The sequence below is a fragment of the Mirounga angustirostris genome, unplaced genomic scaffold (genome assembly GCF_029215605.1).
Source record: "Mirounga angustirostris isolate CCGP_5_RB_7025 unplaced genomic scaffold, mMirAng1.0.hap1 SCAF_3, whole genome shotgun sequence".
NCBI lineage: Eukaryota > Metazoa > Chordata > Mammalia > Carnivora > Phocidae > Mirounga > Mirounga angustirostris.
Window position 1 is genome coordinate 58,875,348 of NW_026991711.1, and position 27,232 is coordinate 58,902,579.

Consider the following 27,232-nt stretch of genomic DNA (forward strand, 5'->3'; position numbering starts at 1 on the left):
CCCTTTTTATCTTTTATACTGTCTTCCAGGTCACTTATTTGTTCTTCTGCCTCAGTTACGCTAGCTGTTAGATTATCTAGATTGGATTGGATCTCATTGATAGCATTTTTAAGTTCTGCCAATTCAGCTTTCATTTCTGCCCTTAGAGACTCTATGTTGCCATTAATTGATTTCTCCATTCTAGCCATTGTCTTCACAATTGCTAGCCTGAATTCCATCTCTGACATCTTGGTTATATCTGTATCCATTTGTAAATCTGCAGCATAAGTCATAATCTCTGAGTCTTTTCTATTTGGGGGGCTCCTCCTCCTAGTCATTCTGTTGATGAGTGTATGAGGGAATGTATAGAGTCCAAATTATTGACCAGAACTCAAGCAAGATGCACCTGTTTTCTTGGGACCTTAGGGTTGCTGGCCTCTTGTTTTCCCAGCCTGTCTTCTGGGGGAGGGGCCTGCCGCGCTGTTACTCAGGCAACCCTGTTCCGGTGGAGTTGCCCTGCCCCCCTGTGGTGGGGGATGGGCTCAGAGGGAATCAGTTTTGGGGGCTTTTATTCTCTGGTGGCTTTCCCTGGCGTCTTTCTGCGTCTCTTCCACAAGTCAGAGCAGAAGAGCCCATTTCCAACCCTCTGCCTCAGAGCAGAGAGACCGCAGTCTGTTCTTCAGTGAGCTCTCCAGGCCACACTATCTCCGTTTCTGTCCGTGGTGCTATAAACTGCAGTGGCCTGGGTTGTGCGCCCCTCCGCAGTGCTCCCAGTCCTGCCTCCAGGTCGGAGCTCGTCTCTGCCCTTTGTGCTTCTATAACCGCCAGCTGCTCCCAGTTCGCCTGCACGACCCTGCTGCTCTGGGTTTCCGCCCCGGGGGCTGCCCTAAAGCCCCTTCCCCGCTACCGGTCTGCGAGTCTGTGCCCCATCCACAGCGCGCGAGGCTGTCACTCACTGGCGGTGTAGGATCCCTACGTCCAGGCACCCTCCCGCTGCCGTTTATTCTCCGAATCTGCCCACGGAATCACGGCTCCCTGCTTCGTACCTCGAAACCAACCACCTGCGATACTGTTTGTAGAGATCCAGATCTTCTTACATCTCAGGCTGGTTTCGTGGGTGCTCAGAGTGGTCTGGTACATATCCAGCTCAATTCCAGGGACCAGATGAAATAGGGTCCCCTACTCCTCCCAAAGTTTTATACTTTTGTCTTTTACATTTAAGTGTAGGATCCATTTTATATATTTGTATAGGTATGAGAATGAGGTTGAGGTTATTTATTTATGCCTATGGATTTCCAATTGCTCTAGTACCATTTGCTAAAGAAGCTATTCTTCACTGAATTAGTTTTGCACCTGCCAAAAGGAACTTCGGTGTATCTGTGTGGGTTTATTTCTGGGTTCCATCTTCTGTTCCATTGAGCAATGTGTCCATCCTTCAGCCAATACCATGCAGTATTCATTGCCGTAGCTATTCCATAAGCCTTAATATTGGGTAGAGCAATTGCTCCTGTTTTTATTCTCTGTCAGATTTGTTTTAGGTCTTCTAGAACCTGTGCCTTTCCATAAACATTTTAAAATAAGCTTGTTTGGGGGCACATGGGTAGAACAGATGGTTAAGTGTCTGACTCTTGATTTGGGCTCAGCTCATGAGACTGAGCCCCGTTAATATCTTGGTGAGAATTTTGGCATCCATATTCATCCAGGACAGTGGTCTATAATTCTCCTTCTTGGTGGGGTCTTTGTCTGGTTTGGGGATCAAGGTAATGCTGACCTCATAAAAAGAGTTTGGAAGTTTTCCTTCCCTTTCTATTTTTAAAAACAGCTTCAGAAGAATAGGTATTGGTTCTTCTTTAAAGGTTTGGTAGAATTCCCCTGGGAAGCCATTTGGCCCTGGGCTCCTATTTGCTGGGATTTTTTTTTTTTTTTTAAGATTTTATTTATTTACTTGACAGAGAGAGACAATACAGGCAGGGGGAGTGGGAAAGGGAGAAGCAGGCTTCCCGCCAAGCAGGCAGCCCGGTGTGGGGCTCGATCCCAGGACCCTGGGATCACAACCTGAGCCGAAGGCAGACGCCCAACAACTGAGCTACCCAGACGCCCCTGGGAGATTTTTGATTACTGCTTCAATTTCCTTGCTGGATATGGGTCTGTTCAGGTTTTCCATTTCTTCCTGTTTCAGTTTTGGTAAGTTTATACGTCTCTAGGAATGCATCCATTTCTTCCAGATTGCCTAATATGTTGGCTTTCCTCATAATATTTTACTACAACTGTATTTCTTCAGTGTTGTTTGTGATCTCTCCTCTTTCATCCATCATTTTATTTATTTGGGTCCTTTCTCTTTTTTGATAAATCTGGCCAGGGGTTTATCGATCTTATTAATTCTTTCAAAGAATCAGCTCCTACTTTCATTGATCTGTTCTACTGTTCTTTTGGTTTCTATTTCATTGATTTCTGCTCTAATTTCATTAGTTCTCTTCTCCTTCTGGGTTTAGGCTTTATTTGGGGTTCTTTCTCCAGCTCCTTTAGGTGTAAGGTAAGGTTGTGTATGAGACCTTTCTTGTTTCTTGAGAAAGGCTTGTATTGCTATATACTTCCCTCTTAGAGGACTGCCTTTGCTGCATCCCAAAGGTTTTGAACATTTGTTTTCATTTTCATTTGTTCCCATGAATTTTTTAGTTCTTCTTTAATTTCCTGGTTGACCCATTCATTCTTTTTATTTTTAATTTTATTATGTTAATTACCATACATTACATCATTAGTTTTTGATGTAGTATTCCATGATTCACTGTTTACGTATAACACTCAGTGCTCCATTCAATACATGCCCTCTTTAATACCCATCACCAGGCTAACCCATCCCCCCACATTCATTCTTTAGTAGGATGCTCTTTAGCCTCCATGTATTTGAGTTCCTTCCAAATTTCCTCTTGTGACTGAATTCTAGTTTCAAAGCACTGTGGTCCTAAAATATGTAGGGAATGATCCCAATCTTTTGGTACTGGTTGAGACCTGATTTGTGAGCCAGTATGTGATCTATTCTGGAGAATGTTCCATGTGCACTTGAGAAGAATGTGTATTCTGTTACACTGGGATGAAATGCTTTGATTGTATCTGTGAAGTCCATCTGGCCCAGTGTGCCATTCAAAGCCTTTATTTCCTTGTTGATATTTTGCTTAGATGATCTGTCCATTTCAGTGAGGGGGATGTTAAATTCCCCTACTATTATTGTATTACTGTCAATTTGTTTCTTTGATTTTGTTATTAATTGGCTTATACAATTGGCTGTTCCCATGGTAGGGGCATAGATATTTAAAATTGTTAGATCTTGTTGGATAGAACCTTTATGATATAGTATCCTTCTTCATCTCTTATTACAGTCTTTGGTTTAAAATCTAATTTGTCTGATATGAAGATTGCTACCCCAACTTTCTTTTGATGTCCATTAGCATGATAAATGGTTTTCCATCCCCTCAGTTTAAATCTGGAGGTGTCTTTGGGTCTAAAATGAGTCTTTTGCAGACAGCATATCAATGTGTCTTGCTCTTTTATCCAATCTGATATTCTGTGTGTTTTGACTGGGGCATTTAGCCCATTTACAGAGTAACTATTGAAAGATTTGAATTTAGTGCCATTGTATTACCTGTAAAGTGACTGTTTCTGTAGATTGTCTCTGTTCCTTTTTGGTCTACGTTACTTTTGGGCTCTCTCTTTGCTTAAAGGATCCCCTTTAATATTTCCTGTAAGGCTGGTTTGGTGATCACAAATTCTTTTGGTTTGTTTGTCCTGAGAGCTTTTTATCACTCCTTCTATTTTGAATGACATCCTAGCTGGATAAAGTATCCTTGGCTGCACATTTTTCTCATTTCACACCCTGAATGTATGATGCCAGTCCTTTCTGGCTGGACAGGTCTCTGTGGATAGGTCTGTTGCCAATCTAATGTTTCTACCCTTGTAGGTTACAGACCTCTTGTCCTGAGGTGCTTTCAGGATCTTCTCTTTGTCTCTGAGATTTGCAAGTTTCACTATTATATGTCAGGGTGTTAACCTATTTTTATTCATTTTGAGGGGGATTCTCTGTGCCTCCTGGATTTTGATGCCTGTTTCCTTCCCTAGATTAGGGAAGTTTTCCGCTATAATTTGCTCCAATATACCTTTCCCCCCTCTCTCTTTCCTCTTCTTCTAGGATCCCAATTATTCTAATATTGTTCCCCTTGATAGTATCACTTATCTCTCGAATTCTCCCTCTGTGATCCAGTAGTTGTTTATCTCTCTTTTCCTCACCTTCTTTATTCTCCATCATTTGGTCTTCTGTATCACTAATTCTCTCTTCTGCCTTATTAATCCTACCAGTTAGGGCCTCCATTTTTGACTGCATCTCATTAATAGCCTTTTTGATTTCAACTTGGATAGATTTTAGTTTTTATTTCTCCAGAAAGGGATTCTCTAGTGTTTTCTATGTTTTTTTTTCAAGCCCAGCTAGTATCTTTATAATTGTTATTCTGAACTCTAGTTCTGACATTTATGTCCATACTGATTAGGTCCCTGGCAGTCAGTGCAGCCTCTTGTTCTCTTTTTTGATGTGAATTTTTCCATCTTATCATTTTGTCCAAAGAAGAATAAATGAGTGGGAAACAAAATACTAAAATGGCAAAAATGACCCCAGAGAAAAAGGATCTGCACTCAAAACTATAGAACACTCGTGAAAGAAATTGAGGAAGGCATAGGAAATGGAAAAACATTCCCTGTTCATGGATTGGAAGAATAAATATTGTTAAAACGTCTATGCTACCTAAAGCAATCTACACATTCAATGCAATCCCTATCAAAATACCATCAACTTTTTTCCACAGATATGTAACAAATAATCCTAAAATTTGTATGGAACCAGAAAAGATCCCAAATAGCCAAAGGAATGTTGAAAAAGAAAACCAAAACTGGTGGCATCACAATGCCCAACTTCAAGCTCTATTACAAAGCTGCAATCATCAAGATAGTATGGTACTGGCACAAAAACAGACACATAGGCCAATGGAACAGAATAGAGAACCCAAAAATGGACCCGCATCTCTATGGTCAACTAATCTTCGACAAAGCAGGAAAGAATATCCAATGGAAAAAGGACAGTCTCTTCAATAAATGGTGCTGGGAAAATTGGACAGCCAAAAGTAGAATAATGAAACTGGACCATTTCCTTATACCACACACAAAAATAGACTCAAAATGTATGAAAGACCTAAATGTAAGACAGGAATCCATCAAAATCCTAGAGAAGAACACAGGCAGCAACCTCTTCGACCTCAGCTTCAGCAACTTCTTGCTAGACATGTCTCCAAAGGCAAGGGAAAGAAAGGCAAAAATGAACTATTGGGACTTCATCAAGATAAAAAGCTTTTGCACAGCAAAGGAAACAGTCAACAAAACCAAAAGACAACTGACAGAATGGGAGAAGATATTTGCAAATGACATATCAGATAAAGGGCTAGTATCCAAAATCTATAAAGAATTTATGAAACTCAACACCCAAAGTACAAATAATCCAGTCAAGAAATGGGCAGAAGACATGAATAGGCATTTATCCAGAGAAGACATACAAATGACCAACAGACACATGAAAAAATGCTCAGCATCACTTGGCATCAGGGAAATACAAATCAAAACCTCAATGAGATACCACCTCACACCAGTCAGAATGGCTAAAATTGACAAGTCAGGAAACGACAGATGTTGGCGGGGATGCGGAGAAAGGGGAACCCTCCTACACTGTTGGTGGGAATGCAAGCTGGTGCAGCCACTCTGGAAAACAGTATGGAGGTTCTTCAAAAAGTTGAAAATAGAGCTACCATACGATCCAGCAATTTCACTACTGGGTATTTACCCCAAAGATACAAATGTAGGGATATGAAGGGGTACGTGCACCCCGATGTTTATAGCAGCAATGTCTACAATAGCCAAACTGTGGAAAGAGCCCAGATGTCCATCGACAGATGAATGGATAAAGAAGATGTGGTATATATATACAATGGAATATTATGCAGCCATCAAAAGGAATGAGATCTTGCCATTTGCAACGACGTGGATGGAACTGGAGGGTATTATGCTAAGTGAAATAAGTCAATCAGAGAAAGACAAGTATCATATGATCTCACTCATATGTGGAATTTAAGAAACAAAACAGAGGATCATAGGGGAAGAGAGGAAAAAATAAAACAAGACAAAACCAGAGAGGGAGAGAAACCATAAGAGACTTAATCATAAGAAACAAACTGAGGGTTGCTGGAGGGGAGGGAGGTGGGAGAATGGGGTAACTGGGTGATAGACATTAAAGAGAGCATGTGATGTAATGAGTACTGGGTATTATATAAGACTGATGAACCACAGACCCGTACCTCTGAAACCAATAATACATTATATGTTAATTAACTGAATTTAAATTAAAGAAATTTAAAAAATAAATAAAATCTTAAAAAATGGTATTGTACTTACAATTTTGATTTCTGCATGTTCACTGTTAGCATATATAAGCCATTGACTTTTATGTGTTAATCTTGTATTCTGTGACCTTGCTGAATTTACTAATTTGAGGAGCTTTTCTGTAGATTCTTTAGGATTTTCTACATAGACATTCATGTCATCTGCAAAAACGGACAATTTTATTTTTCCCTTTCTAAACTAAATGCCTTTTATTTATTCTTCTTGACTTATGGCACTGGCTAGAATTGCCAGAACTGTATTAAATAAGAGCAATAAGAGCAGACACCCTTGCCTTGTTCTCAGATCCTAGGGGGAAAGCATTCGGCTTTCACTTAATGTTCACCATTAATTATGATGTTAGCTGCAGGTTTTTGCAGATGTTCTTTATCAAGTTGAGCAAGTTCTATCTGTAATTTATTTAGAGTTTTATCAGGATGAGTGCTGGATTTTGTTTCTGTATTAATGAATATGATATGAATTTTCTTTATTATCTTGTTGATAAAGGGGAATTCAGGCTATTTTTAAAAAGATATTTTACTAAAAGGCCAGACAATTAAAACAATTATACTGTATCTGATTAGTCAAGTAGGGCATTTTGGTGGTGTTTTTCATTATGTAAGAACTTAACCAACCCTACCCCCACATCTAATGACAATAAAATCCTAATGGAATATCTCACTGATCAATCACCAAGAGAAGATTATATAAAGTTTAATATAATGTGCTAAAGTTAAAAATGCCAGTGGCAGGTTTTAGACTGATTTTCAACTCATGAAAGAGGCATTATTCACTCAACAAACATTTACCTTGAGAGGCGTATCAGCTGTGTGATTTTAGGCAAGTTATTTAACTCCTATGTAACTCTGTTTACAACATGATATAAAACAGAAGTACAGACTTCTGTGTAAGTGTTGATGCAAAAGTACTTACTTAAATAGGAAAGTAAGATATCAAGGAGGTAAAAGAAGACAAAAAAGTTCAAAAAAAAAAAAAAAAAAGAATGTGAGGCCAGTAAAAACAGTACACATTAATAATTAGATTTCATTCTTAATTTGACAGAGCAGATATTGTGTTATTCAAAGTATGATCCCTGAACTGGCTAAAATTTCTCAATTTGTTACAGGTCTGCTACAAGATATGAAGCTTGTGCCAGAAATCAACTATGAAACGAAACACATTGTTTAGTTCCATTATTTATTTATTTATTTAGGCAGAAGGATTTTTTGGTAAAAGAAGCAGTCCCTTGTTTAATATTTTGACATAAGCTCCCTAATTTGGCACAGATTAGGACTTTTGAATAGTACTGCTTTGTCTCTATCGTATTTGTCTTAAAAGTTCAATAAAGGATTTTTTAAAAGTTCAATAAATGATTTAAATATACAGAAAATTTTAAGATATCATAATCAATTTAATTCTTGAATATTAGCATTTAATAAGTACCAACTATTGGTCCAGAACTTGACTAGGCATTTAGGGATAGGCTGGGAGAGTGACTTGAGAGTACTTGGGGTGGGGGAGTGTGGTTATCACCCTCACTTTAAAAGATTACAATCTAATGCAAATGGGTAGAGCTAATCTATGAAACTCTGGAAACTAGCTTTCTTGTATTTTTCAAGAATCTCAATATCATTAACAACAATGCTGAGATTTTTTCCTCAATGGAGCTACAAAGACAGCAAGACTAGAAGTAGAGACAGACACTGACTATAAAGAGTAAAGGAATCTTCTCTTGAAGGGCTCTCCACACCTCTGTACAATCATATCAAAATCAATTAAGCTTGGTCTGAAGTTTAGGCTTTGTTTCAGGAATGGTTCACATTCTGCTGCTTAACCAGGGAATTCTGAAGTGTGAAGTAAGGAATTTCTTGAGATTTCTTTAATTTCATTTTTGATCCTTCTATAAGGATTTCTAGGAACTAATCCTAGTGACTGCAATGGAAATAATGTTATCTAGGAAGAAAAAGAAGAGCGAAGAGGACTCTAAGGTAACCAAAATGGATATTTAAAAAGATGTACTCTGACAAGCAAGAAATTTTAATTCTATAAATTAAGTACAGAAGACAGCACAACTATAAAAGGAGGAACAAATAGCCAAATATAAATACAAATGAATAGCTTGAATTTATAAGCATATTAGAAGAGCTAGAAAGCTTAAAATAAGAGGAGGATTCTGAATAACACCAGGACCAACACAAAAGTTTTAGAGTTGTTTTCCAAGCATGAAATGTAGGGAAAAGTAAAGGCCCACATCTGGGGATAGCTGGTATAATGTTACAGATGTTTTACTCCTACTGTCTCTACTGAGGAGAATGAGCTTTACATGAATGTAAAAAACTAGACACAGAAGGACACTTACTGTTCTATTTATATAAAGTTCAAACTATGCAAAATAATCTATAATATTAAAAATCAAGATAATGGTTACCCTTGGGGGAAAGGAGTAACTGGGAAGGAGCCTTGGAATACAGGTAATGTTCTCTTTCTTGATCTAGGAGCTTATTATACAGATGTGTTCACTTTGTGAAAATTCATCAAGCTGTACACTTAAGATGTGTTGACCTTTTTCTATGTATGTTATATGCTAATAAAAGTTAAAAAGAAAAAAAAGAAGCTAGGTCTGAGTGTTAAGATTGGCAAGGAGCTCACCTCACTCTCTTTATTAAGCTAAGGCTTAGTTTACTTCTCTGGTCCAAATGAACCAAGGATCTGAAAAAACTTGAAAATATGATTGCCAAATCACTGTTGTTAATCTGTAAGTATCTTTGAAGAGGTTAAGGAGTTGAAAGAACACTGGAATTAGCAAGCATTTTTCAATTGTACTAAAGACTGGGGGGGGGTACATAGGGAGTATAGGAAAATCAATTTCAGGAACTATATACTATACCAATGAGCATAATATTGATGCTAGGTAAAAATTCATGACCCAAAGTAGGTATTTAATAAATACTTACTAAATAAATAAACACACAAGTCTATTTATAGTTTTAGTAATAGGGAGAGTGTTACTCTCAGAATCAAGACCTTCCTTCTCTCCAAAACTGAAAAGTTTCAAGATGGTAATTTAATATAGGAATTTCAGGAGTGAATTAAGATCAAGAAAAGGATCTAATCTAAGATGAACACAAAGATTTGGAAATAAATTTCAAAATCTGTTTTTTTAATGGTCATGTAATACAGAGAATTAGTTATGTGTATTTTCTTGATTGGCAATTAAAATATTTGCTTCAAATAAAATGAACTTGCATGAATACAGAATCTCATGAAGGTTAACTCTAAAGTCCTCAAAAAAAAAAGCCCAAAAGAAAATACAATAAATTTTAACAGCAGTTTCATTTAACTGGTAAGATAAAAGGTTATTTTACTTTTATTTTTCTAAAGTATCTTTAACAAGTACGTGTAACTTTTACATGAAGAAGGTGGAGGAAACCTTTATAGCCCAAAGAAAAAGGATATTAAGAAACAAAACAAAACAGAAGAGTATCTAATTTCATCAGATGTGAGAATTTCAATGCGGCAACTAAAATACTTCACACAGTATGCAGTACCTCAATAAATGAAAGCTGTTGTAAGTATATACCATTATTAACTATTTAATGATATATTTTTATGCTGTGTGATTTAGGGATGACCACTAATTTGCTACAGTATTTTCATTATTCAAGTTATACAGAATTTTAAAATCAGAAAAACCTCCTAATTACTTTCTCTTAAATGCAATCACCCTTACCTTTCGCAGTTCAACTGTCACTTCATTCCGGTGTCTTCGCATTGTCTAAAAGGAAAAATAAAGAATACATAAGTACTGAATATTAATACTGCTAGTAGATAAATTAAGGTCTAAGGCATTTAATATTTAAAAATTTTTTAGAAGTAATTTATTGTTAAGTTTTAAGGACTGGTCAGTTTTAGATTTTAAATGAACCATGGAGTTTAAAAAGCCGAAACTCCTGTCTATTTTACTGGATATCTGTTGGTTAATTTTGTGGGGAGTGGGGAGGTGGGACTTGGCTGCCTAGAATCCATTCCCCTTTCCTAACTGCACCCAGGTTTCTTTGGGGAATTATATGCCCTCCGCTGTGGACTGCCCTGATCGAACTCCTATTAAAGTATCTCATTCTCTCCTAGTTTTGAATAGGGCATGAGACCGAAACCATGCCAGCAGAACCTTCTCCCCCTGAACCTTGAGCAAAGTGGAAAGGAAAATAAAAGAAGGGTAGCACATTAATTTCCAAAGGAAGTATCTGGACAAGATAGTGAATAATACCTATACCCTGGAGTTGCTCTATTCCCAGTTCTCAGGTGTCCCTATTCATTCTATGAACTACCTATATCCTTCCAATAAATTATGGTTTTGCTCAAGTTGGCCAGAGTTGTTTTTTGAGGTTTGCAACCAATGATTATGTATCTCAAATGATTCACATTTTAAAAAAGTAAATAACTTATTGTCATGGCCTTAAAACCATATGAAAAGGAAAATAAATTTGGGATAGTTATTTTGTATCAAAAGGCAAAGTAACCTTCTAAGTTTACTGAGAGGCTCTATCAGGCATGGTCTTATCAGGAATGACGGAAATGGTTAGATATCCCCTCTCCCCTTGATGTACTGATATGATGGATTATCTTATTACACATATAAGTATGGTACTTACGTTTTTGGATTTAAGGCTACATTAAGGTTACATGGTTATGGTATATTATTATTTTAATATATTGCCAGATTCAGTATGCTACTATTTTATTGAATAATTCTTTTGTTATGGTATCTCTGTCAAGTTTTCTTAAATTGCAGTGATAAATTAATTCTCTTAGGAAAAAAATCCCACGAAAATCAAATTATGAAGTTGGTAAAATATACTGAAATATTAATCTAGATATAACTTATGCTTAAATATATATATTAAATGTAAACAAAACTGCCAAACAAAATTCAAATTAGTAGCATTCATTTAATGTGAAGAAATGATGCACTGATAAAACTATTATCTCTAGTAGGGTTCAAGAGTAGAAAGATAGAACCTTGAATCTAATTCTATGTTTCTGTGTTTTGACTTTAATATGATGAATACAGACTGCTTCATGTAAAATTCATCATATAGAATGGTAATAAATGTTGAGCAATTTTCAAACACCAATATTATTTTGATAACTCTAAACTGTCTTGATTCACTTGAAGATTAGAACTGCACTACAGTTAATATTTGCCTATATGACTATCTAATCCAACTGTTACTAGAACTGAGAAGGAAAAATATTTTCATTGCAGTAACTACTACATTTAATTATTTATGGACTGTTAATAAGATGATAGGCACACAACAAAAAAGATCAGGCAACATATCCCTTACAAAATACGATCAAGTTAATGCTATCCTGTAATTCACACTAAAATACTTCAGCATCAATAGGAGTGGTGAGTCAACTTCTAAAGTTCCCTAAATTAGGAATCCACACTTCAAAGTAAGTTAGTTAGCATCTGAAGCATCCATATCAGAAGTTAGCTCCCAGTTAAGTAAGTGCTTCAAATACCAACATCTGAATTTAGACAATGGCTTATTAATTAGTATAAGAGATGTTGGAAATAACTTTTTTTCTTGCTGAAATGGAACTGTGCAAGATATACAGATTGACTAGGAATATTGTACACGTGTCTTGATTCTTATCTGTTTGCAGTTTAAGAATCCGGCAAGTCCAGCAGTCTTGTCTTCAGAGAAGTTTTTGAGTCTAGGCCTCCCTTTCATCCTGTATCTCCCCCTTTCTTGGAGGATTTTGTCATCTAATCCTAATCAGTTCTTTGTGGTATATGCTTATAGTTCAAGTTTTATTACAAGGTGGTAACTGCTTGCTAATAGATGCTTGTATAAGTGGCAGAATTCTAAAGCTTCTTTTATTATAATATAACTCACTGGTAGTAAAATTCCTAAGGAAAAAATACCTATCTCTAATAGTTAAAGGCCTCCTCCTCACCCAAAAGAACCATATGCGTGTAAAATAGCCAAATGACTTAGGTCAATCAGCAACAAGTACTGACTACTATGTATCTGACAGAAGTACCACTGAGTTAGTCATGACTTACTCTGTTCTCTGTTTGAATTACAAAAAAAGGCTCCATCTTGGGCCCTCTCCTCCCTAACATTCTTCCCAAGTGATCTCATCTACTCTCATGTCTTCAATTACTATTTGATGACCACTCTCAAATACCTATCTTTAGTTCAGTCCTCTTGCCTGAGCTCCAAATCTGTAAGTACTATATTCACTCACTCAACAAAAATTTACTGAATACATCTAAAATGCACCAGGCACTATGCCTACAACTGAGAGACAAGTATAGAATTTACAGTCTAGTACAATGTCAGCAAACTGCAGCCTGTGGCCCAAATCTTATGGGCTGTTTTGTGTAGGAATGAACAGGAATGGTTTTTACACTTTTAGCTGGTTATGTTATAAATACTATTAAGTATCCATGTAATATCCTTATTTTTGTCTCTGGGCTCCCAAAACCTAAAATATTTACCTTCTGTCCCTTTAAGAGAAAGTTTGCCAACAGCTGGTCTAGTGAAAAACACATTAGTAATAAGCGTAATATAAATGTGTTAAATGTTAAGATAAGAAAATAAATAAAGTTCAGTATCGGAAGGAGACATTGATTAGGGAATCAAGAAACCGCTCCCTGAAAAAATGAAATATGTCTATATGTGTATTTGGGGGTAGAGGACAGACTGTTGCAAGGCCTCACATTTAGCATGCTTACAAATACCATAATAGCTGATCCCTCTCCTCCCTTTACTCCTCCCCTCCCCAAAAAACGTTCCCCCAAAAAACTACTCTTCCATGAATATTCCCAGTATTAGGAAAAAGCACCACCATCCAAACAGTTCTAAGAACCCCAGTCTTAGGAGATCTGCCATGTCTGCTCAGTCTCTCACTCTTTGACATCCAACAAGTCACCAAAAATAGGATTCACACCTTCTGGCTCCACTGCCATTATCCTAGACTACACCACCATCCTCTCACCTGGATCACCACAATAGCCTCCTAACTAGTCTACTTGGGTTGTCTTTCTCTTGAATAAAAGTTCTCAATTAAGTTTTTAATGTCCTATAATCTCCCCCGACACACACACACACACACACACAGTCACCAGGACACCCAAACCAAAACCCATGGACAAAATCTACAAGATTGAGTGACAAGGTATCCCCACGAATTCTCAAATACATGCAGAATCTGGGTCAAATCGTCAAGTATAGGACTCACGTGGTATCAGCATGTATACAGAAGGAAACAGAAAAGCAGAAATAATACAGTAGGTAATTGAAGGACTTGCAGCCAGAAAAACCCCAAATCATAAATCACTCGAGTTTAGAAAGGCAATTTGCAAATAGCTACAAATGGAAAGATCTTTTTGTATACACCAACACTGTAAGGTATGATAAGGCTCTAGACTCGAAAACTAAGAACTGAAGTCTCCCTTTCTGGGCACAGCCCTGCACTGAAAAGAACTTGGGGGAGAAGAATCCCAACTGAGCAAGACAGGCACAACGAAGCAAAGAAAAGGAGGGTCCAGACAAAAGTGGGTTAATGAAACAGAGACCGATCTCAGAACACAGAAAGCTAAATACTTCTTATCATTTTGTAAAAATCCACAGAAGAGGGGTATAGGGTGGTAAAGCTAGAAAAACTATCCTGACCAATCCCTTGCTCCAAAAAGTTCAGGAAATGTAAATGAACAACAGAAAAGGGTTGAGATCAAATTACATGCCATAAGAAATGGGAAAATAAGGAGCAGAATGTTGACACTAAAAGCTTGCCATCAAAAAGCCATACCTACAAGACAGATAAAGATTATATCCAAGAAAATGTGAATAACATTCTAAATCAGAATTAGAAAAACTCAGAAATCAGGTGCTAAAAATAGGAAAGAATTTGAAGTAAAAGAAAAAAATTATTTCAGAAAGGAAACCTAACCAAGAACAGTCATGAGATTCAATACACAACAGATAATGCTTAAGAGATAAAGAATGTGCAAATAAATTTTTAATCGAAAGAAATGAAGATGAGAAAACCTGACTGGCTTAGTCAGGAGGGTATGCGACTCTTGATCTCAGGGTTGTAAGTTCGAGCCCCACATTGGGTGTAGAGATTACTTAAAATCTGAAAAAAAAAAAGGGAAGGAAGGAAGGAAGGAAGGAAGGAAGGAAGGAAGGAAGGAGGGAAAGAAAAGAAAGAAAGAAAGAAAGAAAGAAAGAAAGAAAGAAAGAAAGAAAGAAAGAAAGAAAGAAAGAAAGAAAGAAGAGAAAGAAAGAAAGACATGAAGGTGAAAATATTAGAATGAAAGTGACAATAAAGCTAAGCAAAGATCCTACATACCTATAATAAGGAGACCTCAAAGAAGAAAACCAAAGCAATGAATTAAAGCAAATACTAAAAATTACAATTAAAGAAAAAAAAGTCCTACAACTAAAAGCCTTTAAATGAAATACTGAAAGAGTACACCAATGCCTGGGACATTAACTGAGAGAAACCAATACCAAGATGTATTAGAAAAACGAATGGATTTCCAAAAAGAAAAAAAGAAAAATGCCTTTGGACATCAGTAAAAAAAAAAAAAAAAAAAAAAAAAAATCCAGTGATTTATTAGGTAGATATAATAAGTCAGCTCAACAAGGTCACAAGATACAACATAAAAATACAAAAATCAGTTGTATGTCTATATCCTAGCAATGAATACATGGGCACCAAAATTAAAAATACATCCAGTATCATTTATAATCTCTCAAAAAAAAAAACCTTACGTATGAACCTAACAATACATGTATAGGACATACATGTTGAAAACTACACAACACTGATGAAAGCATTCAAAGATCTAAAAAAATGGAGAGATATACTGTGTTTCATGGATTGATAGACTCAACATGGTAAAGATGTCAATTCTCCCCACTATAATACACAGGTTTAACACAATTCCTCTCAAAATCCCAATAATGTTCTTTGTAGATACAGAAAATATTATTCTAAAATTTATACAGAAAGGCGAAGTATGGGGTGCCTGGGTGGCTCAGTCCTTAAGCGTCTGCCTTCGGCTCAGGTCATGATCCCAGGATCCTGGGATCAAGCCTCACATTGGGCTCCCTGCTCGACGGGAAGCCTGCTTCTCCCTCTTCCACCCCCTCTGCTTGTGTTCCCTTTCTTGCTGTGTCTCTCTCTGTCAAATAAATAAATAAATCTTAAAAAAAAAAAAAAGGCAAAGTAATTAGAAGAGCTAAAACAATTTTTGAAAAAGAAGAATAAAGTGGGAGGGACCAGTCTATCCAATTTCAAGATTACATAGCTACAATAATAAACACTGTGTGATACTGGTGGATCAAAGAAACAGAATAAAAAAAAAAAAGAGAGACCTATACAAATATGCTCAAATTGATTTCTGACAAAGGGTAAAGGCAATTCAATAAAGGAAAGACAGACTTCAACAAATGGTGCTGGAACAGGTAGACACTGCTAGACAAAATGTATGAATCTTAATTTAAGTCTCATATATTACACAAAAATTAATACAAAATGGATCGTGTTTAAGTGTAAAACTATAAAGCATTCAGAAAAAAAATCTCTGGGTTCTGGAGCTAGGCAAAGAGTTCTTAAATTTGACCTTAAAAGTATGATGCATAAAAGAAATAATTGGTAAACTGGACCTCATCAAAATTAAAAAACATTGCTCTGAGGAAGCCCCCCATGGGAAGGGGATGAAAAGATAAGCTAAAGACTGAAAAAAAATATTTGTGAACTACATATCCACTAAAGGCCTGGTATCTAGAATACAGAGAGAATTCTCAAAGCTCAATAGAAAATCAATTAAATTAATTAAAATAGAAAATCAATTAAATTAGAAAATAGGCAAAAGAAATGAAGTGTATACCCTTCATCAAAGAGGATATACAGATGGCATATAAGCACAAGAAAAGATGTTCAATATTATTAGCCATTAGGGAAATGCAAATTAAAACCACAATGAGATATTACTACACATCTATCAGAACAGCTAAAATAAATAATCGTGATGAAATGTTTATGAGGATGTGTAGAAACTCATGCACTGCTAGTGGGATTATAAAATGGTACAGCCATTAGGAAAACAGTTTCTTAAAAAACAAAACATGCAAAACCATAGTATTCAGCAACTGCATGTCTAGACCTTTATCCCAGAGAAATGAAAACTTATGTTCATAGGATATCTGTACAAAAATGTTTGTAGCCATCTTACTCAGAAAAACCCCAACCTGGAAACACCCCAGGTATCCTTCACAGTTTTAACAAAACTATACATTGCCACAGAATATTACCCAACAGTAAAAAGGAACGAACTATTCAGACAAGCAAAAACTTGGATGAATCTCCAGGGAATTATGCTAAGAGAAAAAAGCTAATCCCAAAAGGTTACATACCATATGATTCCATTTATATAACATTCTTAAGGCAATAAAATCACAGAAATGGAGAAGAGATTAGTGGTTGTCACGGGTTGAGGAGAGGCAGAGTGAAAGGGAGGGAGCATGGCTACGAATTGGCAACATGAGAGATCCTTGTGGTGATAGAAATGTTTTGTATTTTGACTGTATAAATATCAGTATTTTTCTATAGTGTTGCAAGATGTTCCCATTGGGGGAAACTGGGTACAGGGTACAAAGGATCTCTCTATATTATGTTTTACAACTGCATGTCAATCTAGAACTATCAATCTAGAACTATCTCAAAATAATTTTTAAAACCTTTTTTAAAAAGGATATACTTCACATCAGATGCTGAGGAAAAGGGAAAAAAGAGGTCACAACCAATTTCAATAATGCACATAATAGGGAATCAATAGATAATAATGACTAAAAGGGGGGAGACTAAATAAAGTTAACCACTTTAACAAATATATAAACCTTCCAAAATACCAAACCTTCCAAAATACCAAAAATAAACTAAAAAATAGTAAATAAAACAGATCACATAGAAAAATATACAGGAATAGGAAGGAAACAGGGTGAAGAACTAAAGGAAACTAGGCACCCTCTGACTTCAGAACTATATGAAAATGAATTACATACATGTTATGATGAAATTAAACTTAAAAAAAAAAGCAATTCCTAAAAGAATTTTAAAAATTAATTAACCTAAGTGTATATTCACTTGGTGACACAGTTACACTATCCCATATAACTTTTCAACATAGTAATTTGACTGTATGTTCCCAGTCAACCCTAAAGACAAGGTAAGTACAAAGAAACTATACCATTTTCAGTAATCCCACTACTGGTTATAGTATTGAGATTATTATTCTGACACTGTTGTGTATGTATTTGGAACAAAGGAAATGAGTAGTAATGTGATACTCTAATTCTACCAACCCTGGTATCAAAGAAAACAAGGAATTTCAACCTGGGACAAAGGAGATAGAGATATACGATAGAAGTTGTTTAGTAAAACCCTACTTACTGTCCTGAATTTGAATTGGAAATACCAATATATGCAGAATACATCATTTTAAAAACATTCCTAGATCTGTCCACTTAAAATTCCTAGATCTGTCCAAAACACTCAGAAGCTACCTTGAAGGGGCGCCAATTGGTCAAGGATGGTCAATTAGAGTACCAATAAAAATAATAACTACAATGGGGGCACCTGGGTGGCTCAGTCAGTTGAATGCCTAACTCTTGATTTTGGCTCAAGTCATGATCTCAGGGTGGTGCGATGGAGCCCTACATCAGGCTCTGAGCTCTGCATGGAGTCGGCTTGTCCCTACTCCTCTGCTCCTCCCACCCTACCCCCCTCTCAAATAAATAAATAAATAAAATCTTAAAAACAACAACAACACAATGAACTGAAACATACATATGATTCAATTCATGAATTCAGAATATGAAAAAAAGCCATATTGGTCATCACTGGAAGGTGCTAATGAACCACCTCATTGTTCTGAAAACTGATAAATGGAGAGAATCAAGCACTCATTTTGCCTTTACCTAAACAAATTTTATCATGAGGGTAACCTAACCAGTTAATAAATAAGGGAAAGTTTGTTTAAAATAGTATTCCAGCTAATAAAGAAAGGAGGACAGAATTAGAATACCACCATTTACAACTCCTAGTAAATAATAAATTTAGGCAATGTTCCTCAATGGCTATCAGCATTACAGAGAGAGACAATCAGACACTATCTGCCATCCTGATGGAAAAGAAAGCCATCACATATGATGTACTCTTGTCCCCTCTGCCCAAAATAAAGCCTCCAGATTCAACTATCAATTTGTAAAAAAAATACAGAGGACAAATAAACATGTTAAATGACACTCTAAAAGGCAAAAAAAAAGTGAGATTAAAAGATTACAGATTAAGAGACTAAACTATAGGAAACTGAGGGTTGCTGGAGGGGAGATGGGTGACGGGCATTAAGGAGGGCACATGATGTAATGAGCATTGGGTGTTATATGCAACTAATGAATAACTGAACTCTACATCTGAAACTAATGATGTACTATATGTTGGCTAACTGAATTAAAAAAAGATTGTAGATTTAAAAAGAGACTTCAAATTCACTCAATCAGAGTAAGGCTACAGATCTTTATCTGGATACTGATCCAAACAAACTGTTCAAAAATATGTAATTTTTGAGATAACTGGAAATTTGAACGATTAGATACTTTGTTAGTTTTAAAGGAGTTACTGTTACTCTTAGGGTCAGGTGTGTGAGTGAGAGAGAGAGAGAGAAAGAGAATGTGACAATGGTATTTATTTTATTTATTTTTATTTTTTTATTTATTTTTTTTAAAGATTTTATTTATTTATTTGACAGAGAGAGAGCGAGCGAGAGGGAACACAAGCAGGGGGAGTGGGAGAGGGAGAAGCAGGCTTCCCGCAGAGCAGGGAGCCCGATGTGGGGCTCGATCGCAGGACCCTGGGATCATGACCTGAGCTGAAGACAGATGCTTAACGACTGAGTCACCCAGGCGCCCCGATGGTATTTATTTTAAATACTATGCATACATCTTTCTTAGTAACAAAATATGTCACTTCTGGAAGACCTCATACTTTTGAGAAGTCTTCTGTTTCATTAAACTGGATCCTAGCCATAACGGAAAAAATACTTTTTAAATGCATTGTTAAACTCACATAAGTACTAAGGGGGTAGAGGAGCCAGTAAAATTAACCATGGGGGAAGTTGTCAAAAGTAAATATGTGAAAGGAAAAGTATGAGGTTAATAATCTATTCACATTGGGAACAGAAATTAAATCCAGATTCTGACGCAGGGTTAAAAAACTAAACTTCTCATTTAGCCCGACCGCTCAAGATAATCAAAATGGACTGTTCCTCAACAGATGCAAACCTTTTCTGCTGAAAAGCAGTTCCATCAGGTTCTCAGGATTAAGGAAAAGTCACCAAATATACAAGAAAATAAACCACTATAAAGAGAGTCATAACCACAGAATCAATGACAACTTGAATACAGGTCCACCCTCCTTGGAATTAGAATACTAAAATTAAATTATAAAATATAAAATAACTATAATAAACATTCAAGGAATAGAAAAATGAAATTAAAATTATCAGCAAGCCAGAAGAAATGATCAGAAATGACCAGATTTGGGGGCATATGGCTGGCTCAGTCAATGGAGCCTGTGACTCTTGATCTTGGGGTTGTGTGTTTGAGTTCCACATTGGGTATAGAGATTACTGTAAAAAGAAAGAAGGAAAAGAAACAAAAGAAAGAAAGAGCCAGATCTGAAAAAAACAAACAGAACTTTGAGAAATGAAAAATAATTGTTGAGGGCACCTGGGTGGCTCAGTTGGTTAAGCGACTGCCTTCGGCTCGGGTCATGATCCTGGAGTCCCGGGATCGAGTCCCGCATCGGGCTCCCTGCTCGGCGGCGAGCCTGCTTCTTCCTCTGACCCTCCCCCCTCTCATGTGCTCTCTCTCTCTCTCTCATTCTGTCTCAAATAAATAAATAAAATCTTTAAAAAAAAATTGTTGAAATACAGTACTATAACCAAAATTAAGATCTTAACAGATGGGTTTTATAAGTAGATCTGATGGAGTTTAACAGAGATTCAGTGAACTGTAAGGCAAGTCAGAAGAAACAATTATGAAATATAAGAAGCACAAATTTTATAATTACAGAAGAAAGGGCAAAAAAACAGAGGATATAGTAAGAAGTTACCAAACAGTACTTATTTGGGCTCCACAAAGACATTAGAGACATTGCACAGAAGCAATGTTTGAGAGATACTGGCTGAGAACTTTCCAGAATTGATGAAAAACACTGAACCACAGGTTTAAGAAGCCAAACACTAAGCAGGAAAATAAAAAGAAATCACAGTAAAACTGCAGGACACAAAAGGAAAAAACAAAAATAAAAAAGAAATCCTGAAAACAGCCAGGGAAAAACAGATTATCTTTAAAACACAACAGTCTGAAAACAGACTTTAAAAAAATTCTCATGATGGACATTGGGGAGGGTAGGTACTATTATGGTGAGTGCTGTGAATTGTGTAAGACTGATGAATCACAGACCTGTACCCCTGAAACAAATAATACATTATATGTTAATAAAAACATTTTTTTAAAATTCTCTATTGATTTTATTCACTACAGATGGGCCTTATAAATGGTTATATTTTACAGGTCTGTAACTTTATTATGAAATTATAATTTTTAATTTTGTAATTTTTATTTACTTTTTACTTTATTTTTTATTTTTTTTATTTTTATTTTTTTTTTTAAAGATTTTATTTATTTATTTGAGAGAGAGAGTGAGAGAGAGAAAGAGCACAAGAGGGGGGAGCGGGAGAGGGAGAAGCAGACTCCCCGCTGAGCAGGGAGCCCGATGCGGGACTCGATCCCGGGACTCCAGGATCATGACCTGAGCCGAAGGCAGTCACTTAACCAACTGAGCCACCCAGGCGCCCTTACTTTATTTTTTAAACAGCATATCCCCACATTTTTCTTTCCTAAAGCTTTTCAGTCATAGGAACAATTTCAGAACCACTTTAACAAGATGCACTGAATGGTTTTGGTTTTGACTGTAATTCATAACTGTCATTTTACTAAAATTTTACTTTTTCTAAACACAGGACCTATAGAACATATTGCTGACATGCAATTTCAGGTGGTTCTAGGGCTATGAAAAGCCTGGCTCAGTCTGTGGAGCATGTGGCTCTTGATCTCAGGGTTGTGAGTGTGAGCCCCATGTTGGGTGTGGAGATTACTTAAAAATAAAATCTTAAATAAAAGAAAAAAAGAAGCCTATGCCAACTGCCGGTTGAGAATCTTTATAATAATAAATAAATAATTTCAGAAAAGGGCAGGATTTAGGGTGATGGAAGTGTTCTAAAACTGGATTGAGGGGATGGTTACACAATTGTAAAACTTACTAAAAATCAAACTTTACACTAACAATGAATGAATTATATGATATACAAACAATATTTCAATAAACCTGTTCTTTTAAAAATCCTCTGTAAAATGGATATTTATATACTGTTCCCTGGGCTAGGAATTCTGTTTTTCTAAATATACCAACTGAAGCAAATGTATACATTTTATTTGGGGAGAAGGAGGTAGGAGACTATATAAGGATACAAAACTGCCTTCTCAAGAGGTGATAGAGCTAGAAAACTGAAAACTATAGCTCTGGGACAAAACAAACACACAAACAAAAGCCAAAAAAGCAAAAACCAAAACCAAACCTAAAGGGTATTGTGCTGATACTTTTTAAGACTGCCACCAACTGGGCATCCACGTTTCTAGGAATATATGACAAAAGTGACTTCTGAAAAGCAATGGAAACCAAAAACGGTGAAATTATATCTTCAATGTGCTGAAAGAACATTAACTTCAAACTCAAAATTCTAAGAAGGAATGACAGAATTCAAATACCACCACTTTACAACAGTTAATAAATTAATGGATCCAGGTAGTTATCATCAAAGCTTGGTAGTATCACAAAAAGAGGTAATATGACATTATTATGTACCACCTAACAGGAATATATAATACCCAAGAAACTAAAAAGCCATCTCATGGGAAAAAAGATTTGCAAATCACATATCTGATAAGGGACTTTAATCTAGGATATATAATGGACCCCTTTTGATTCAATAAGAAGACAACACAATTTTAAAAATGGGCAAAGGATCTGAATAGACAGTTCTCCAAAGATGATAAACAAATGGTGACTAAGCACATGAAAAGATGCTCAACAAAAGTAGCCATCAGAGAAATGCAAATCAAAACTACAATCACTCACTAGGATGGATAAAATAAGAAAAAGACAGGTAACTACTGGTGAGGATGTGGAGAAACTGGAACTCTCATACACGTTGGTGAGACTGTAAAATGGCGTGGCCACTTTGGAACAGTATGGCAGTTCCTCAAAAGGTTAAATATCAAATCACCATATTTTTTTTTTAAAGATTTTATTTATTTTTTAGAGAGCGAGCGAGAGAGAAACAGCATGAGAGGGGCGAAGGTCAGAGGGAGAAGCAGGCTCCCCACTGAGCCGGGAGCCCGATGTGGGACTCGATCCCAGGACCCTGGGATCATGACCTGCGCCGAAGGCAGACGCTTAACCATCTGAGCCACCCAGGCGCCCTCAAATCACCATTTGATAGCAATTCTACTCCTAGGTAAATACCCAAGAGATAGGAAAACATATGCCTGCACAAAAACTTATACATGAATGTTCACTGCAGTGTTATCCACGATAGCAAAAAAGTGTTAACAACCTAAACCTTCATCAACTGATGAATGGATAAATACAATGTGATATATCCATACGATGGCATACCATTCAGCAATAAAAAGGAAGGAAATACCGACACATACTAATAACATGCAAGAACCTTGAAAACATTATGGTAAGTCCAAGAAGCCAGTCACAAAAGACCACGAATTATATGGTTCAATTTATATGAATGTCTTGAACAGGCAAATCTATGGAGATAGAAAGATTCGTTGTTGCTTAGGTCTGGGGGATGTGGTTGTTTGGGGAGGATAAGGAAATGGGGAGTGACTGCTAAAGGGCATAACGTTTCTTTCTTTTTTTTTTTTTTTAAAGATTTTATTCATTTGAGAGAGAGAGAGGGAGCACATGCACGCATGCATGCGGGGGCGGGGGGCGGGTAGGGAGAAGCAGACCCCATGCTGGGCAAGGAGCCAGACACAGGGCTCGATCCCAGAACCCTGAGATCATGACCCAAGCTGAAGGCAGACGTTTAACCGACTGAGCTACCCAGGCGCCCAACATTTCTTTTTGTGGTGATGGTTGTGAAACGCTATGAATATGCTAAAAACATTAAATGAGTGAATTGTATGGTATGTGAAAATGTATGTGAATTTTATCTCAATAAAATGTTTTTTTAAAAAGTCGGGACGCCTGGGTGGCTCAGTTGGTTAAGCACCTGCCTTTGGCTCAGGTCAGGAGCATTGGGCTCCTTGCTCAGCAGGGAGCCTGCTTCTCCCTCTGCCTGCTCAGCCTGCTGCCTGCTCCCCGCTTGTGCTCTCTCTCTGACAAACAAATAAAACCTCTTTTTAAAAAGAGTATATAATGCCATCTATAAACCAGTCTTGGCAAATATACAAACCATATTGAGCCTCTATATCTAACAACCAATTTAGAGGAAATATAGAGAACAGAAAGATATACTAAACACCAATGGGTTGCAAACAGCCAAATACAGCATAACCCCGTTTCTCTAACAACAGTCAACAAAGCAAAAAGGGGTGGTTTGGGAAATAAAGTAGGAGCCTACAGATTTAAAAAATTTAAGAAACATACCAACCAATCACAGTAAGTAGACTTTATTTGGATACTAATCCAAACATGCATATATTACATATAAAAGACAACTGGGGAAATTTTGACACTGACTGGATATTTAATGGTAAGTTACTATTACTAATCAGGTTTAGCTGTAATTTTAAAAACTGACAACTTTTAAAGGTATATAAAAAGTATATAAACATTAAAGAGGAAAACTAAATTCACCAATAGAAAAGAACTCCCGATAAATCCAAACATATATAGCAATTTGATATGATAGAGATGGCAATGCAGAACACTGGGAAAAAAAGACTATTCAGTAAATGGTGCTGGGCCAAATAATTATCCATGGGGGTGGGGGGATAAACTGGATTCCTACTATATCACCAGAAAAATCTATTCCAGATGGTTTGAACACTTACAAAAGCAACACTTTAAATTTTTAAAGAAAACTATCTTTATGATCCCTGAGTGGAGAAAAATTTCTTAAGGAAGACATAAAAAATGCTAAAACAAAAAGAACTCTGTTAAAACTTAGAATTTCTGTTCTTTGAAAGATGCTACAAAGAATGTGAAAAGACAAGCCAAACTGGAAGGATACCTGAAGCATGAATAGTGAATAAATACCCAGAATAAAGTATTCACACATAAGTAAGACAACAGAAAAAAACAGTAAGAGAAAGACAAGAAAAGGTATTTCATAAAAAATAATAGCCAACATGAAAAGGTAGTCAACCTTATTAACTGAAGTGCAAATTAAGACCACAGCTGAGATACCATCTTGCACTTAAGGCTGCCAAACATTAATAGGTATAATATCACCAAGTGTTCATAAAAATGTAGAGCAACTGGTAAAAGGTCCATTGGTACAATCATTTTTGGGAAACAATTTGGCAAAAATTTGGTAAAGCTGAAAAACACCAAGGGCACAGCAATTCTACTCCAGGGTATAATCCTACAGGAACTCTTGCATATATGCACCATGAGACATATACAAGTGGTTTCTGACATCATTAGTTTGTGATAATAAAAAACCCAAAAATATTGAAAGCAACCCAAATGTTTACTAAAAGGAAAATAAATTGTGATATACAACTCTGCAACAAGGAGGAATGAACTATAGCTACATGAACAAATCCAGAGATGTAACATTACATGAACAAAGTAAAAAAAAAAACCACCTTTTTTTTAATAAATATGAGTATTTCATAGTATTTTTATAAAATAAGCAAGCAAAACTAAATACTATCTTTTATTTCAGGATATAGACATGTATGGTAAGTCTAGAAAAGCAAAGTAATGATTTAAACACATTTGTGACAGTGGATTATTTCCGGTAGGAAGCTAGGGATGTGATCAGAGAAGAAAACACAGGTAGTTTTTGTGCTAATTCTTAAATTGATTAGATTCACGAATATCTGTTTTATTATTGCTTCAAAACTTGTATGGACATTACCTATTTTCGTATATCAAATATTACACAACTTTTAAATGTTTAATGGAAAGAAAATAATACTGCTGATGTGTACTACTATGCATTTTGAGTTGCCAATACTTGTGATCTACTGACATTCTGCCTCCCATCTCACTTGTGTCTAGTAGCATCAACATACCAAACTGCAGCCATGAAAAGTATAAACTAATGCTAATAATTCCCCATCAGATTTCAATTCACAGAACATGATCTGAAAAACACTGACAATCTCAATACTACTCCAAGGGTCTAATTCAAACTCTCATTCACCTTCTTATACTACACTTTGCTCTGGGTCAGTAGTTCTCAAACTTTAGCCTACATTGGAATTAATCTGGCTTGTTAAACGACTGCTGGGGTCCATTCCCAGAATTTCTTGAGCAGCAGGGCTGGAGTAAGGGTTAAGGATTTGTTTCAAACAAGATCCCAGGTCGATGCTACTGGTCCAGGACCCACACTATTAAGATCCACAATTCTAGGGTACCACTCTAGGGTAGTATGTCCATAAAACATATAACAACACAATCATCATCAATTAGAAAGCATCAGAAAATTCTACTGAACTATTTTCCTCTAAGGTACTTACAAACAATGTAAATTATTCAATGCACATGGAATACATATATATTCGACCAATTACATTAGTGCACTGCTGATGGCACAAAATGGTGTTTAGAAACATCTGCTTAGGAGTCAGCAGGTTTAAATCCTGGCTCCCTCACATGCAAACTTTATGATATTTTAGGAATGTTACTGGCCTATCTCAGCTTCTTTATCCATAAAATAAAGATAACAATGCCTCACAGGGTTACTGAAACAAATAAATCAAATTCATGCTAACTGCATGTGACAGGGGCAGTGTCTGGCATAGAAAGCCATCAACAGATGTTATCTTCATCATCATTGTTAATGATGCTCCCATATTCCTCATGTGTCAAGATCACTATCTGTCTCTATACCACTGCAAGACCACGGCTTCGCAAGACCACAGCTTCTACCCAGTTGTGGAAAAGGTTTATATCATTTAGCCACATATTCCCGTGTCCATTCTCATTTCTGTCACCATCTCCCTTACATCCACTGAAGACTCTGGCAGCTGGCTCAATTTTCCTCCCCAAACCAAGTCTTGACAACATCCCTGGTACCTTCAACAACCCTTCAAATAATCCAGTTCAAGAGGCTGGTCAGGGACAGACCAAGGCTCTGCTTTTTTCCTAAATTTCAGTTTCACCATGACTCAAGATTCTGTAGCAATCAAGTACCAGCCACAGATCTGCCAGTCCAATTAGGATAAATTTTGGATGTTTTACATTTCATTCAAAAACTATGAAATGCTCAACATTTTAATATGAAATGAAGATATGAATTTTAAACACTCTGTACAGTATTCTCTAATTTGAAGAATCTCTGACCCTAGCAGCAAAACTCTCCCTAGATCCAATTAAGGCATTAAACAATTTCCCATTAACTGCCATTCAACAGACTGACCTAGATCCACAAAGATTACCT

The 27,232-nt window shown here is 36.4% G+C and overlaps 1 protein-coding gene across 1 annotated transcript in view; it reads right to left on the reverse strand.

Annotated features, from left to right (window-relative positions):
* The window catches only part of KPNA3 (karyopherin subunit alpha 3), a 101,891-nt gene that overhangs the window by 46,759 nt on the left and 27,900 nt on the right, over positions 1-27,232 (reverse strand). The window contains exon 2 of the mRNA XM_045869399.3: positions 10,178-10,222. Within this exon, the coding sequence (XP_045725355.1) occupies positions 10,178-10,222 (45 nt within the window). The remainder of the gene's footprint in view (positions 1-10,177; positions 10,223-27,232) is intronic.